Source organism: Magnolia sinica, chromosome 4 (assembly GCF_029962835.1).
Source record: "Magnolia sinica isolate HGM2019 chromosome 4, MsV1, whole genome shotgun sequence".
NCBI lineage: Eukaryota > Viridiplantae > Streptophyta > Magnoliopsida > Magnoliales > Magnoliaceae > Magnolia > Magnolia sinica.
Window position 1 is genome coordinate 23,910,385 of NC_080576.1, and position 14,886 is coordinate 23,925,270.

General features: G+C 40.1%; 1 protein-coding gene across 2 annotated transcripts; it reads left to right on the forward strand.

Moving 5' to 3' along the window:
* The first annotated feature begins 3,731 nt into the window (after positions 1–3,731).
* Positions 3,732–9,646, forward strand: LOC131242797 (elongation factor 1-gamma 2-like). Of its 2 annotated transcripts, XM_058241679.1 has the most exons (8): positions 3,732–3,825; positions 3,935–3,978; positions 6,700–6,849; positions 6,933–6,993; positions 7,099–7,151; positions 7,270–7,377; positions 7,476–7,989; positions 9,019–9,646. In XM_058241679.1, exons 2-8 carry the CDS (start codon positions 3,970–3,972, stop codon positions 9,396–9,398), a joined length of 1,275 nt encoding a protein of 424 aa, XP_058097662.1. In that variant the 5' UTR covers positions 3,732–3,825; positions 3,935–3,969; the 3' UTR covers positions 9,399–9,646. The 2 variants fall into 2 exon arrangements, with proteins under 2 accessions (XP_058097662.1, XP_058097663.1); XM_058241680.1 differs by lacking the exons at positions 3,732–3,825; positions 3,935–3,978 and adding an exon at positions 6,280–6,477.
* The last annotated feature ends 5,240 nt before the right edge of the window (positions 9,647–14,886 follow it).

Here is a 14,886-nt window from a genome sequence, read left to right on the forward strand (position 1 = left end):
TTTGTATTTAACAATCCAATTGAAGGCTACCAGTTGAATGGCTAGAGTCAATCAATGGGCGATCTTTGGCCCCTGTGGGTTGACGTGCATGCAAGCCACTGCAAATTAAAAGGTGGTGGTGAACTATCACCCTTTCCTACCACTACCTGCGCTGAAGTGTATCGAGGTTTGTTGAACCATGCGTGTGGATTTTATACAGTGGCCCACCTGAGGATCCAACGTTCGGATTCCGCTCTACACGTTGCCCGCGGCCTATCTTTAGTCCGGAAGATCTAAGCAGCGTCCTTATGCAAAGTACAAGGCTCGTTCAATCACGTGGTTGAGAGGGGATTCGGTTAGGTGATGTTAACATCGAGTTCGGTAAATCCACCTTGATATATATGTTATATATTCACGTTGTGAATTTATCCTGAGAGTTCATTTTATCATGCCCTGCAATAAAATAATGGATATTCAAATCTGCAGTACGGTGGTCATTGGATGCCCACCATTTAAAAAACTCCAAAGGTTAGTATAATATTTATTTACCATTTAATATATTTACATAGTCTATCACGCTTTAAAATTCGGTACCTGACTTGGCCAGGCCCGAACTCAAATTTTAGGACTATGAGTTGTATTTAAATAAAATATACGACACAACTAATATTATTTCTATGCATTTTCAAGATAATTAGAGTAACTAAAAGGATACTAATTAACATTAAAAAATAAATAATAACAATATACATTGAATTTTAAGAAATCCTTAAATAAACGAAAAGAAAAGTCTTCGATCTTGCCCAATTGACTCTTCATATACAAATCCAACAAAATAATCTATAAGGGTGTGAGCGCGACAGCTCGTAGGATTACATCATTTCCAAATTTGAAATTTCTACATCAGCATATAATGAAGAATAAATAATGAAAGTTCGAGTCGTAGTACGTAGTATCGCATGCCAATAGGGGCCTCGCACCAAGGGCCATAACTCACGTTAGTCTTATACCTAATGTAAGAAGTGATTCTAAGATGATAGACTCATGATCCCGAATAGTCTCATACCTATCGGGGATCGTGGCTGACCAATGTGTGAACCAAAATTGTATTTACGCATCTACAACATGAATATAAAAAGGACATTAATATTCCACTAATGATAAATGAAATTCTGAAAATGAATTCAAATAAAACAAAATAACTTTTGATCCTTTTTTGGACTTTACTAGGACAGAACACCCGTGCACTCATTTTAGGAATTAACCCAAGGCAGAGCACCGTGATTATTTTGGACCTTCCAGGGCAGGGCACCGTGCATCCAATATTTTAGGGAGTCTGAGCATAGCACCCACATGTACATTCACTTAATCTTAAATAAAAAAAATACAACCTTCGTCGTGGAACACGAGACAGATTGAATATTTAGATATGACACATCCTGCGATACGGGCCAGGAGTCAAATGTCCACAATTGTTAAAATTTAAAATGTGGCACAAAATAAACATCTTTTTTGGGAATGACCCGAGCAGAGGACCCATAACAACTTGCGCATTTATAGGGCAAAACACCTATAAATTACTCATATTTAAAAGAAGGTAGCAATAATCAATTGAATTAATTTTACATATTAATAATTAAATAAATGCATTTTATTTTACGTACAAGCAAAATCAAATAACTTAAACTAATAATATGAAATAAATAATCAATGAAAATCAAAGTATATACTAATGTGAGCTTTTCAACTGGGAAGATCACCTACCTGATTTAGTGTGACATATCCTATGTATGACTGGATTAGGCGAGAAGATCTAAGATCGATATAAATGCGGTCTATTCGGCCGAGATGACTTCTGATTTGAATCTTAAATAGTGCTTCATGTAGATCATGTGGTGGCTACTTGACATAAGAAATGTTGCGATCTTCAATGGCGGATTCTTGTATAAGATAGATCTTAACGTGTCGTTTGTTTTGGATGACTCAAATGAGTCCCACGGGCTGAAGGAATGTGGATTTTGAAGTTTCAATGAACTTGGTTAGTGGGTATTATGGTTGGAAGCTTACAGATGTCGCTCGTTTCTCGTCAAGTATGGAGAAGAGTTGGCATTATCTTCGACTGAAGTCTAATGTTGGAGCTAATGGTTTCCATCATTTTTATTTTTTTTATTTTTAAAAATCCAATGGCCCCACTCATGATGTTTATGAAAAATCCATTCATTCATTTATTTTTTCAAATCAAGTTAAGGCATTAGCCAAAAAATGAGGCTAATCCAAGGTTCAAGTGGGCTACACCAAATGAAATGGTGAAAACCAATCTGAAAATAAAAATAACAATACTGTGTTACATGGTCACGCAAATTTGACTGAAAGAAATATACAAAATTTGAAAGAAAGAAAACTACAAATACGGTTTCATTTAAAATTTTTGTAGCTCATAAAAAGTTTTAACGGCCAGTAGCTACCTTTATCCAATTGTACGGTCTACTTGTGATTAGAATCAAAATCAATCTTTTTTATCGTATTCGGAGAGATGGACGGTGTGTAGATACAACACCGAGGTGAGCCTGCGGCAATGGCCTGGCCGAACCCGGTAATATCCTTACCTGGACCGGATTTCCTGCCAAAGCCTTTCGCAGGAAGTTCCTGCGCTGGAACTTGGGTGGGGCCCACTGTGATGTTTTTGAGAAATCCATTCCATCTATCCATTTTGTGATCTACTTTTAAGGGTATAAAACAAAAAAATGAGCCAGATCCAATACTTAAGTGAGTGTAAACGAGAGGATTAAACGTCCACAGTTGAAATATTCGTTGGGCCACAGAAGTTTCGAATCAGACTAATATTTGTGAACGGTATGGATGACACGTAAACATTATTATAGACCCAGGGAAATTTCAATGGTAGGAATTTCCCAACACACCTTTTCCTTTAGTGCGACCCACTTGAATTTGGATCCTGCTCGATTTTGGTCTCACACGCTAAAATGAGCTAACAAAACAGATGAACGGGATTGATTTCTCACAAACATTACGTGGGCCCACCTAAGTTTCCAGCGCAAGATCTTCTGGTGAAAGGCTTTCCAAGGAAATCCGCGTCCGACTGGGACCTGACCGAATCCGCTCCCCACACGATACCCATTGGCACGTGTACTTTCGTACGAACGGATGAATCTCTACGCGCGTGGTCTTTGGAACCCTCGCCGAACTGGTCGTGGGTTCGATGGATCCCTAAATCCACCGAGTTGGGGTGGGGCCCACCTTGATGTATGCTAATTAAATCCATGCTGTGCGTCCGTTATTTTTAACGGATCTCTTTATGTCATGATACTAAAAATAAAGCAGATAAAGTATTAGATGGACCACACCACAAGAAAAAAAAGTCGTTGATCATTATAAACTTCTCCTGGGCCACAAAAGTTTTGGATTAACCTGATATTCTTGTAGCCCATTTATCCAGGTTTTTATAGGACCTTATCAATAGATTGGATGGTAAATAAATATTCCAGTGGCCTCTAAGATTATTTTAATGGTGGGTTTTCAATCATCACTTTCCTGTGTCGTGGTTCACATATGATTTTTATATGCTTAATTTTTGTTATAACTATCTAAAATGATCTTTATAAACAGATGGACGGTGTGGATTTAAGTAAAATATATCAGGTTGGGCCCCACAGTTAGGGGATGCACTCACCACGGTGGATCCGGTGATCCACTGAAGCCGCCCCGCACCGTCCTATAAATGCTGCCGCAGAACCAGCGCTGTTCTCCACTACTTACTCTCCAGTCTCTGCAGTTTCAGGCTAGGGTTTGCTCCAAATCTAGGGTTCCTGGTTTTTTTTAGCACATGTATATTTTTGCTTCTTTCACGTAGTTTTCTTCAATCAGTAGATCGATCAGGGTTCTGGAATTTGATAGTTATAATCCAACTGATATTCGATTCTCTTGTTTTAATCAGATCGGATTTCGGAGCAAACTCCTCTTGTTTCATCCATGGCTCTGGTGAGTTCATCTTCCCAAAGATCTTTTTCCGTAGGTTTTCTAGGGTTTTCTCTTTCTGCAGTTCGAATATGGAGCTTCTGATCTGTTATCTGAATTTCATGTTGGATCCAGTGTTAGTTTTTTAGGTATGAATTTTTTAATCGCTCGTGTATTTATAAGTTCTCGGAATGATGAGATTTTAGATCTTATTGTGGGCTACACGTATTTTTTTTTTCTTTTTCTCTCGATCCCTTTGATTCTAGAATTGAAGGGTTTTTTCAGAGGTACTTATTGTTTCTGGTTGAACGTGGCATTGTAAAAGGAAAAAAAAAAAGAAAAAGAAAAAGAAAAGAATAAGAGCAGGATAAGGAGACTAGGATTTTGGTTCAGTCCCTTTGCACGCTTCTCCGGAGTTCATATTGGATCCAAACTTAGGTTTTTGGCATATGAGTTTTCAATGACTAGTGTATGTGTGAGCTTTCTTAACGATGAGATTTTTGGTCCTACCGCTGCTACATGGGTTCTCATTTTTTTTTCTTTTTATCTAAATCCTTTCTGTTCTAGAATTAAGGAATTTTTAGAGCTGGACATTATCTTTGATTTAATGCAGCATTGTTAAAAAACCGTTGGGTTTTGTTGTTGCAGTGCCTTTGCTGGCTTATCCCTTTCTTGCGACAGGGAAAGGATGTGTAGTCTGTCGATTTGGTAGAGGTCGTTTGGATGGTGGTAAATGGGGCAAGTTGTAAATGATTTTCTAGCAAATCTTGCTACCGGCCCACTTTCCAGTGATTTTCGTACCTTTGAATGTCCTTTTGACAATGGCTCTTCACACCTCTGTGTGTGTGTGTGTGTGTGTGTGTGTGTGTGTGTCCCTTTCTCTCTGTTTTTTTTTCCCTTCGTGGTGCTGGAAAACCCCTGTAAGAGGAGAGGACCTGGGTTGCCTACTAACGCAGGCAGTAGCTTGTTCACTACTGGATGATGCTCTGTGGGCCCCACCACAATGTATGTATTTTATCCATGCCGTCCATACATTTTGGACAATTATTTTAGGGTATAAGCCCAAAAATGAGATATACAAATCTAAGGTGGCCCACACCTCAGGAAAACAGTGGTGAATGAACACCCATCATTAACCCAATTGTAGGGCCCACTGTAATTTTTATTTGACATCCAACCTTTGATTAGGTCACACAGTCCTAGATGAAGGGAAAATACAAATATCATCTTTACCCATTTTTGAGTGGGCCTTAATAAGTTTTTAATGGTGGGCATTCATCACCTCTGTTTCCTGTGGTGTGGGGCACCTGCGATCAGTGTTTTTTTTTTTTGGTTGCAACTGGTCCATGGTTGGATGGACCCGTTTAACATGTTGGTTCATGTACCATTGGGGTTGGCCGTTGGTATCATTGTTTATTTATTTATGTTGATCAGTGTTATACTTTAGTTTTAAAATGATATAAAAGAACATTTAAATTCGTGGGCCCACTTCTATGGCTCACCTACTGCTTGGTTTTATGTGAGGATTAACCCTAAGCTTTAGTGAGACTTGCTTAAGCCAGTGATCCACTCTATAGCCCACTCTTATATGCAATTTGAATGTTATTTGCTGTAAGCCAATGAGCCACTTTAAAGTCCACTCCTATATGCATTTTGAATGTTATTTGCTGAATTACTTCTCTAAACTATCTCAGGTGTGAATATACAATTACAGGATATAAACCATTTATAGGCTATCCAAACACTGTAATAAATCATTTACAACTAAAAGCCAAACAAACAGACTGTAGTCTGCCCTTGTGAGTCGGGTTGGATCATGGGATCCAAGCCCTTCAATGATGAGATACTTCCATGTTTTCTTACTGCCATCCAAGGGTTGCTTCCAGGATTTTAGTCCAAGAGCTGCTGAGCTGGACCTCTGATTGTTGTTTGCATCCCGGGCTCATCTTTTAGCCCTCCTCTCAACTGTTCACTGCTTGGCACAGGGCCCAAACCTGAAGAACTTATCTCTTTTTACCTCTAAAGGAGAAGTGTTAAGTGATTTTTGGAGCCTTGTGAGTCATGTGTAGTATCATATAAGTGCCCATGACGCATGCGACTCTAGTAAGCAGATGGTATATTTAGCATGGAATGTTATAAGCCTGTGTGTATGTGATTCTGAACATTGAATGAGGTGGCCTCAGATTGTAATGATGAGTTGGTATTGGACTTCATCCCCATGGTCACTTTATATAGTTCGACATGAAATCAAATTGAACTGTGTTGGATGATGGTATGTAATCATCATCTGGGGTGGACCAGGTGGTTGGTGCTCCAGTTTTCCTTGTTGTAAATTACTGATTTAGATTTCATTTGGGTGGCTCATCTTGGTGGGAGAGGCATTCAGATTCTTGATCCTTTGGTTGGGTTAGCATCCGCTGTTGAGAAAACTAGATTACTTAATTCTGTTCAGATGTACTGAACTGAACTGCAACAAGCAGTTCAATCAAATGGAAGCAGCCAAATTGCGATTGCCTTATGCAGGTATTCTTGTTTAGATGCAATTATGTTACCTTGAAGTCGGACTTGAAGGAATCTAACAACAATTTGAGGGCTACACCCCTCAATTTAGTTAAGAGTTTGATTGTTTCTTCTCTTATTGCTGTCTGATTGGGCATCTGAATGCAGCCTTCTTCAGTTTATGCCTCATGTCTTCATTGGATTATGTATATGTGGTTAATCTTGATCTTTGTCACTACTCTCTAGATCTTGCATGCCTCAAGTAGGAACAAAAATGGTTTCAAGGTTCGCATCACAGCTGAGTATTCTGGGGTCAAGGTCGAACTGGCTAAGAATTTTGAGATGGGAGTATCTAATAAAACTCCTGAGTTTCTTCAGATGAACCCCTTAGGGAAGGTAAATGATTATTTTGTCTAGAAGTTCTTGAGTTGTCTAGTTCCCGTCTTTTTTGTGTTTGCTTAAACATTCTCTGTGTGCAGGTTCCAGTGCTAGAAACACCTGATGGTCCCATATTTGAGAGTAACGCCATTGCACGTTATGGTGAGACATGATTGCATGTTTTCCTTTGTATATGCATGCATCTATTTGAAATTATTTATGGTTCTATCCATTACAAATAACTTATGATTATATTCCCCAATGCAGTTGCTCGCTTGAAGGGCGACAATACTCTTTATGGGTCATCCCTGATTGAATATGTAAGCTTCTGGACTCTTATGGACATTTGCTTTCAATAAGCACTATTGTCCATTTTGAATCGATTTTAAGCTATTAATGTTGTTTCTTGCTTTGGGTACTTTTTTTTTCCCCCAACAGGGGCATATTGAACAATGGATTGATTTTGCATCAATGGAAGTTGATGCGAATATTTCACGGTGGTGTTACCCCAGACTTGGTTGGGCAAACATGGTGCACCTTCCTCCGGTTAGTTAAAGAAACACACATCTGTTACATAGCTTTATATGGGCATGATTCTGTTCCTTGCTAATATCTTCCGTTTATGAATATTATTTTATGCAAAGGCTGAGGAAGCTGCAATTGCTGCTTTGAAGAGGGCACTAACTGCTTTGAATACACATCTCGCCGCAAACACTTACTTAGTGGGCCATTGCGTCACTCTTGCTGACATTGTAATGACATGTAACTTGTATGTGGGTTTCATTCACATAATGACTAAGAATTTCACCTCGGAGTTCCCTCATGTTGAGAGATATTTCTGGACCATGGTTAATCAACCACACTTCTGCAAAGTTATGGGTGAGGTAAAGCAGGCAGACTCTGTTCCACCTGTTCAGTCTGCAAAGAAGCCTGTTCCAGCAAAAGAGTCAAAGCCAAAGACCAAGGATGAGCCAAAGAAAGAAATCAAGAAAGAATCTGCTAAGCCTAAAGCAGAGGATGCAGAGGAGGAGGAAGAGGCACCGAAGCCGAAGCCAAAAAATCCTCTTGATTTACTGCCTCCGAGTAAGATGGTATTGGATGAGTGGAAGAGGCTGTACTCAAATACAAAGACCAACTTCCATGAGGTTGCAATTAAAGGTTGTATGTTCTTTTCTTTCTTTCTTTCTTCTTCTTCTTCTTCTTCTTCTTCTTCTTCTTCTTTTTTTTTTTTTGCATTTGATGTTTGATCTGTAGTATTTCCCTGAAAAGGAGCCATAGCAAATGACAGATATTTTACCTTGGGCTGAGAATATGTGAGCAGATAATCTTTGCATAAACAGATGCTTGATCATCAACTCAAGCAGAAAAGTTGCTGATAGATGCAAACCTTTCTTGTAGATGTGCTCATAAGATAATACTCATGGCCTGTTTTGTAGACGCCTGAACTTATGATGATCTCTAATATGTAATTATGATTAACTGAAGTGTTTTATCTATTAGAGATCATGATCTCTAGTACATAATTATGATTAATTAAAATGAGATAAAGACGTGTTCGGGACTCTAACAATCAGGCCCTAAGATAAACATTTTGCATGAAACAAAGAATACTTGGTTTTCATAAGATTGTATTCTTCATTTGTCAATTTCTATTATTTCCAACTAGTTGCTTTTAAGTATGAAAGGAAAAAAGACAGTGTCCAAGTCTTCATTGGTAAATTACCTAGACACCCTCTAGGCTGGCTAAAATGTTTTGAGATTGTTATAATTTTGTGCCTCACATGACAAATATCTTAGATATTTTTACAATATAGTAATGTTTTCCTGGCATTTTTGGGAAGTGACATGTATACCCCAACCCAATGATAACCTGATATTTTCAAAATATCTCTATAGCCCTGATAATATGCTGAAACCCTTCCCTATATCATGAGAATATCTGGATACTTGAATTCTGTCCTTTTTCTTGATGTCATTTACTTGTCTAATTCTATTTTCTTCATCCCAGATTTACCTGAAAGCCCCCTAATTTGAATCTCCCCATAAAATTTTGGAGAATGATCTGTTACCATGCTGAATGAGTCTTTGGATTTGTCACATATCTGGCATCTTTAATTCCTCATGTCGAGCCTAATCAGGTTTAATAGGTTTGAATTGGCTGCTCAACTCTTTTTTTTCTTCTTGCAGGATTTTGGGATATGTATGATCCTGATGGATACTCTCTCTGGTTTTGCGAATATAAATACAATGATGAGAATACAGTCTCATTCGTCACTTTGAACAAAGTGAGCGGCTTCCTTCAACGCATGGATTTGGCTCGGAAGTATGCTTTTGGAAAGATGTTGGTGATTGGTTCAGAAGCACCCTATAAGGTGAAAGGGCTGTGGCTCTTCCGTGGGCAAGAGATACCTCAATTCGTTATTGATGAGTGCTATGACATGGAACTCTATGAGTGGTCGAAGGTTGACATATCTGATGAAGCACAGAAGGAACGTGTTAATGCAATGATTGAAGATCTGGAGCCTTTTGAAGGCGAATCCCTGTTGGACGCAAAGTGTTTTAAGTGAGCACCTCCACTGCCTTGTTCCGGAGGATTATACTGTTAACATCCCTAGGAAATAAGCCCCAATTTTCCCTGCTGAAGGTAGCTTTCTTTTCTTGTTTTTAATTTTTATATTTTTAAAATTTTAATTTAGAGTGTGGGAGATGAAATGCCCTGAGGTTTTAGGTTTTGTCCGTCTTATGGATACGAGTAGTGGTTGGTGGTCATTTAAACATCTTTATTTATTACAATTTTCCTGCCTTTGATTTAGCACGAAGATGTGTCATTGTTAGAATACGGTTAATTGTTCCGTTTGCTTGCATTTGATGATTCATTATTCCGAGCATGCTTGTTAAATGCAGAATCGTATACAGCCCTCAGCATGCCAAGCTTACCATGCTGAACATCCAAGAGCCGATCATGAATGATCACACCTACCTAGCACAAGAAATCAGGCTAGTTACGCTCATCAGGTGGGTCTCACCATTAAAGTCAATGGATGGCCATGATCGGACCAAGATACGGGTGGCCCACATGATATGTTGATGGGGCTGAGTTTACACCAGGTGAGCTTGGTGATGGTTCTCGCCTGACCTATATTTTGTATCGTAGATGATGGCATGTAGCCAGCATATTACCTGATGAGCGGCTATGGATAGCCTTGCACACGCGTATTCCTTGTTCAGCCCTCCATCTAATTGTAGGGTCAAGATTTATGAGGGAGTGGTCCATCCATGATAGGACATCACAGCCAATGGTCTGGATTGCAGGATTTGGGGCTCACACATCGGAATTGAAATCGTCAATGTCGTAGAATATGTTGGACATTTATCGCATTGTTCGTTGCCGCGCATCTCGTTCGCTAGAGCCCTGATTTGTTGTGTCCAGCTTGGATAGACCATTCCCACTAGAGAAAAACTCGCAGCTTTTTTTCACTAGAGCCTTCCTAGTATGGGATGTTTTTGGAAACGGTCCACCTATGGTGGAGTGGATGGTTGGCCTCAGTTGTCAGAATCAGAACCCTGAGCGTATTGTCCATTACCTCGAATCCTGTATTCTGTAAAGAGAAAATATCAGATACACGGCTGTATCGGATATTCTAACCATACAAGTGGGCCCCATTATGCTGATTAACTGGCGTGAAAATTAGGCGATACACTGGTGATTGTGAAGTTAGTCGAATGGTCTGGGCGATACACTGTTGATTGTGAAGTTAGTCGAATGGTCTGGTCGACCGGATGAGTGGATGGGTCTGATATTTATAACAGGTATCTGTGCGGATGTTGTATATCAATGTTCTTCGATTTGCCAGCGCATGATCCTAAAAATGAGTCCATCCAAATCTTGGATGGACCACCCCACTGGAAAATAGTATAGGTTGGTAGTGATTATTTGCCATCAAACATGTTGGTAGCTGGTGTGAGTTTAATCTCTACTGTGTGGACCACCTGAGATTTGGATCTGCCTCATTGTTTGAATGAGCTGGCAAAATTGATGGACGGCAGACATCCTGTGCCCTACCACAGTTTCTGTGGTCGAAAGCTATATGGGGCTCGTAGAGATTTCCGTGATAAATCCAATCAGTCCATCAGCTTCGAAAGATCACAATAGTATAGGGCTCCAAAAACAAGGCAGATCTAAAACTCAGGTAGACCACACCACACGGAGCAGAGAAGGAAAACCTTCATAGAGCTGGCCACGATGTTTATATGTCACCCAAACCGTTCATAGGCTTATTAGCACTCCGATGAACTGTAGGTACAAATATCATCCTGATACAAAAACTTCTGTGCAGTGTGGTCTACCTGAGTTTTGGATCTGCCTGAATTTTGAATTTCTATCCTTTTCTAGGCTTGGAAACTGGTGAACAGAGTCATCGCTCTAGTTTGGCCACAGTAACTTCATATGGCCGGAGGGAACGGGCAAGTCGCGTCCATAGACAGCGTGGATATACCACACATGCATCAAGGTGGGCCCCATGGTCGGGGCCTCACCCACGGAGCGGATTAGGCGTCACCCGGGTAACAGCTTAGTGGATATTACCCTTACCGTGGGCCCCACCCTGATGGTGTATTGTATATCCACGCCGACCATCAGTTTCTCCAGCCCATTTGAGGACTTTGTCCCAAAAATTAAGCAGATCCAAATCTCAAGTGGACCCACCACAAGAAACGGTGTTGATTGAGTACCTCAACATTAAATTCCATAGGGCCCATGGTAAGTTTTTCATAATGTTTATTTTCCGTCAACCTCTCGATAATATTTGAAAATACAAAATTAGGCCAATCACTGTTTCTGGCGGTACGGTCCACCTGAGTTTTGGATCTTCTTTAATGGTTTGGGATCGCGTTATAAAATGAGATTAAAAAACAGCTTAACCGCGTGGATATACACCATATACGTCAAAATGAGCCCTACACGGTTAGGTAACACCCACTAAGGTGTTGGCCGGGTAACAGCTAATCAGCTCCCCTCACCTGATGAGCTGTTACCCGTCCGATCGCTTAGCCAAGACGCATGACTCCGTAGATTCCCTCCTGCTTTCACGATCCTTACTGTTGATCTTATGTGCCCTACTACAATGGTGGATGGCCCCAAAATCTTCCAAATTATAGGATCCTAACCTTTCATCTTCGGCCCATTTCCAGTTGAATTAGTGTTGATATTTACCCGTACATTTGTCGGCCGCTGCTGGCGAGGTTACAATCTTCAAAGAAGAGAAGACTTTTTAGAACACCCACCGTGTTCGGTCCATCAGATCAATGGTCTACATCACTCGAACATGAGCCACACGTGTGCTTTGCTGAATTTCGTGGACGGGTAAAACCCAGTAATAACTCAGGGCCGTAGGAACCGCCGAACTTTCATTAAATAAAGGTCGCATGAACACCCGTCCATGCTCGGCCAAAGAAACAGCAGCAACTCCCAGGTGTAAGCCTCCTTTTCTTTTGACCTGATGCTCCAAGAATTCTTCATGCCCCCGCTCCATGCCCAACGAAAATTTATTTGTATTCAAACATCACATCAATACTGCATCGGTCTCGGTCTTAATGTCTCGGCCCAACTTTGTTTACGGAGACCAAAAATATTATATGATTAGAGCTCTCAAGTCATCACCGCTTACCTTGACCTCACGAATTTTGTCGGTTGATTCCCTCCTTAAAACTAAGGGCCTGTTTGATTTTCTGGCTCAAATGTAATTACCTCGTAAATGAGTAATCATCATTTAGCAAGATAATTACTTGCATCTTTCTCTATGCTGACTTGACTGGTTACTTTTTAAACACTTAAATCAAGAAATTTGTAAAATAAATATGGGGCCCACCATAATGTGTGTGGCTTATCCACACCGCCCATTCATTATGCCAAATGAATTTAAGGCATGAGCCCAAAAATTAGGCAAATCCAAAGCTCAAGTGGGCCACACCATATGAAATTGTGAGAATTGAATGCCTACCATTAAAAACTTGTTGAGGCCCTTAGAAGTTTTAGATCAGGTTTATATCTATATTTCTCCCTTATCCATGTCTATGTGACCATGAACGGGTTAGATGGTGAATAAACCTCAATGTGGGCCCAGTAAATGAATCAACTTTCAACAGTGGACAAATTAAGCCCATTGTTTCCTTTCATGTAGGCCAATTGAATATTAGATCTTCCTAATTTTTTCGGATCATGCCCTAAAATATTCTAATAAAATAGATGGAAGACATGGATATATTATATACATTATGGTGGGGCCCACGAATTTAAGTTAACATTTTTAGACTGATTTTCTGGGTGGAATTACAAACTCATTTTCAAACAAGTGAAAAAGTAATAATTACTTCTTTACCGGGGATTTACCAGGATCATGGAAAATCAAACCGGCCCTAAGGGTAATGACTTCCTTTGAAGTGTCATCGTTGTTTCTTCAAATCTTTGGGTGATTTAAAGTCCTGATATTAATTGTGTCATTTCATTTGCATCAATATTATTTTTTCCAGTTATATATTTTAACTCAACCTCATCGAATATACTTAACAACTGTATCGCCTAAAGATGATATGTCTATAAACTTGCACTTGTACAATTAAATAAACTGATTAATTGGTTTATTACTATTAAAAAATCACTCATAACCAATATCTCTTTTGCTCATAAATCGTCAATATCTCTAAACCGATTATTATGGCTTTGTATTCAGCTTGATTATTGGTACAATTGAACTCAAGCTGAAGTGCAAATACTTATTTTCTGCCAACTAAATCGATCAGGACAATCTCTGCTCTTGATCCTTTTGTCGGTTCTCAAATCATCAAATATCAGTTCCTAACATGACCAATAGATCACATATAAATCTAATGCTTACAAGGATAATCAACTTTTTATATATGAAGGATGATCCGCAAAAATAAAAATAAAAATTGCTTTTGTCTGTCCTTTTTGTTAATGCAGTTTTCTGGCAGACCCTCGACAACTTACGTTCCTGTACCTGCACAGTCGAAGGTAAGAGACAAGGGAGGCCTTGGCTTGTACAGGAGACTCTCTGATGCCTAGGTCAGGCTAGGGGTCTTTAAAATGAGGTAGGATCTCTGGAAAAGAGACAAGTCGAGTATTAGGGTTTGTGTGAGCGTACCTCAAATGGTGGTAGATGTTCGTATATTTATAGGAGAGAGAATCACATTGTATGGGGATTCTTTCCTGATATTTTAGAGATCTCATATGATTTGATATCTTCTCGAGATTATAGGTTCTCGTGATTATCAGAATTTGATCTTATCTCTCGAAGATCTCAGGAGAGATCTTCCAGTCTTACGAGGATTCTTTGAATCTATAGTTCGGCTTTAGGTCGGATCCCAATGCGGGGGCTGAGTTGAAAATGAATGATACTGTCTTGATTGAGAGATCAACATTCATCATTTTTGACTTTCAGATGAGCCGGAAGGTTCGTGTGTCCCCCACCCGAGTGCTGAGGCCTTTCGACCTCGCCAGGGGTATGGTCGATCTATGACCGGGCTATGGCCGGTCTGCGACCAATCTAGGACGGATCCGTGATCGATCTATGACCGAGCTATGGCCGGTCTGTGACCGAGCTATGGTCGATCCATAATCGACATGTGGCTGATTTATAGGCGATCCATATCCGTCCTTTAGTCAACCTATAAATTAGGTCGGTACTTCAACCACTTATGCGACTTGTAAGATCTTTGTGTATCCTTACAATTGCATCGCTCTTCTTAGAGATTACTCTATTTTTGGACGTAGAGGCCTTATTAGGCTTAGGTTCCCATGGGCCCATGCTGGTTTAGTAAAGTTGGTCCATTCCATAAGCCGACTTTGGACATGTGGCTGATTTTTCCCTCGCCCTAGGCATTGTCTCACGCCTAGGAGACAGATCTAACGCCCTAGCGGTGAGCACCGATCTCTGCGCTGGAGACCGCTTCAGTACTCTCCTCGACGACGAATATCGGAAAGCGGCATCTGCCATTACCACCAGTGGCGAAGGTAGGTTCGACCTTACCCTAAGGTGA

Coding starts and splice junctions, on each gene's coding strand:
- LOC131242797 (XM_058241679.1), top strand. Junction 6,850..6,932: donor AGATGAACCCCTTAGGGAAG/GTAAATGATTAT, acceptor CTCTGTGTGCAG/GTTCCAGTGCTAGAAACACC. Junction 7,152..7,269: donor GGTCATCCCTGATTGAATAT/GTAAGCTTCTGG, acceptor TTCCCCCAACAG/GGGCATATTGAACAATGGAT.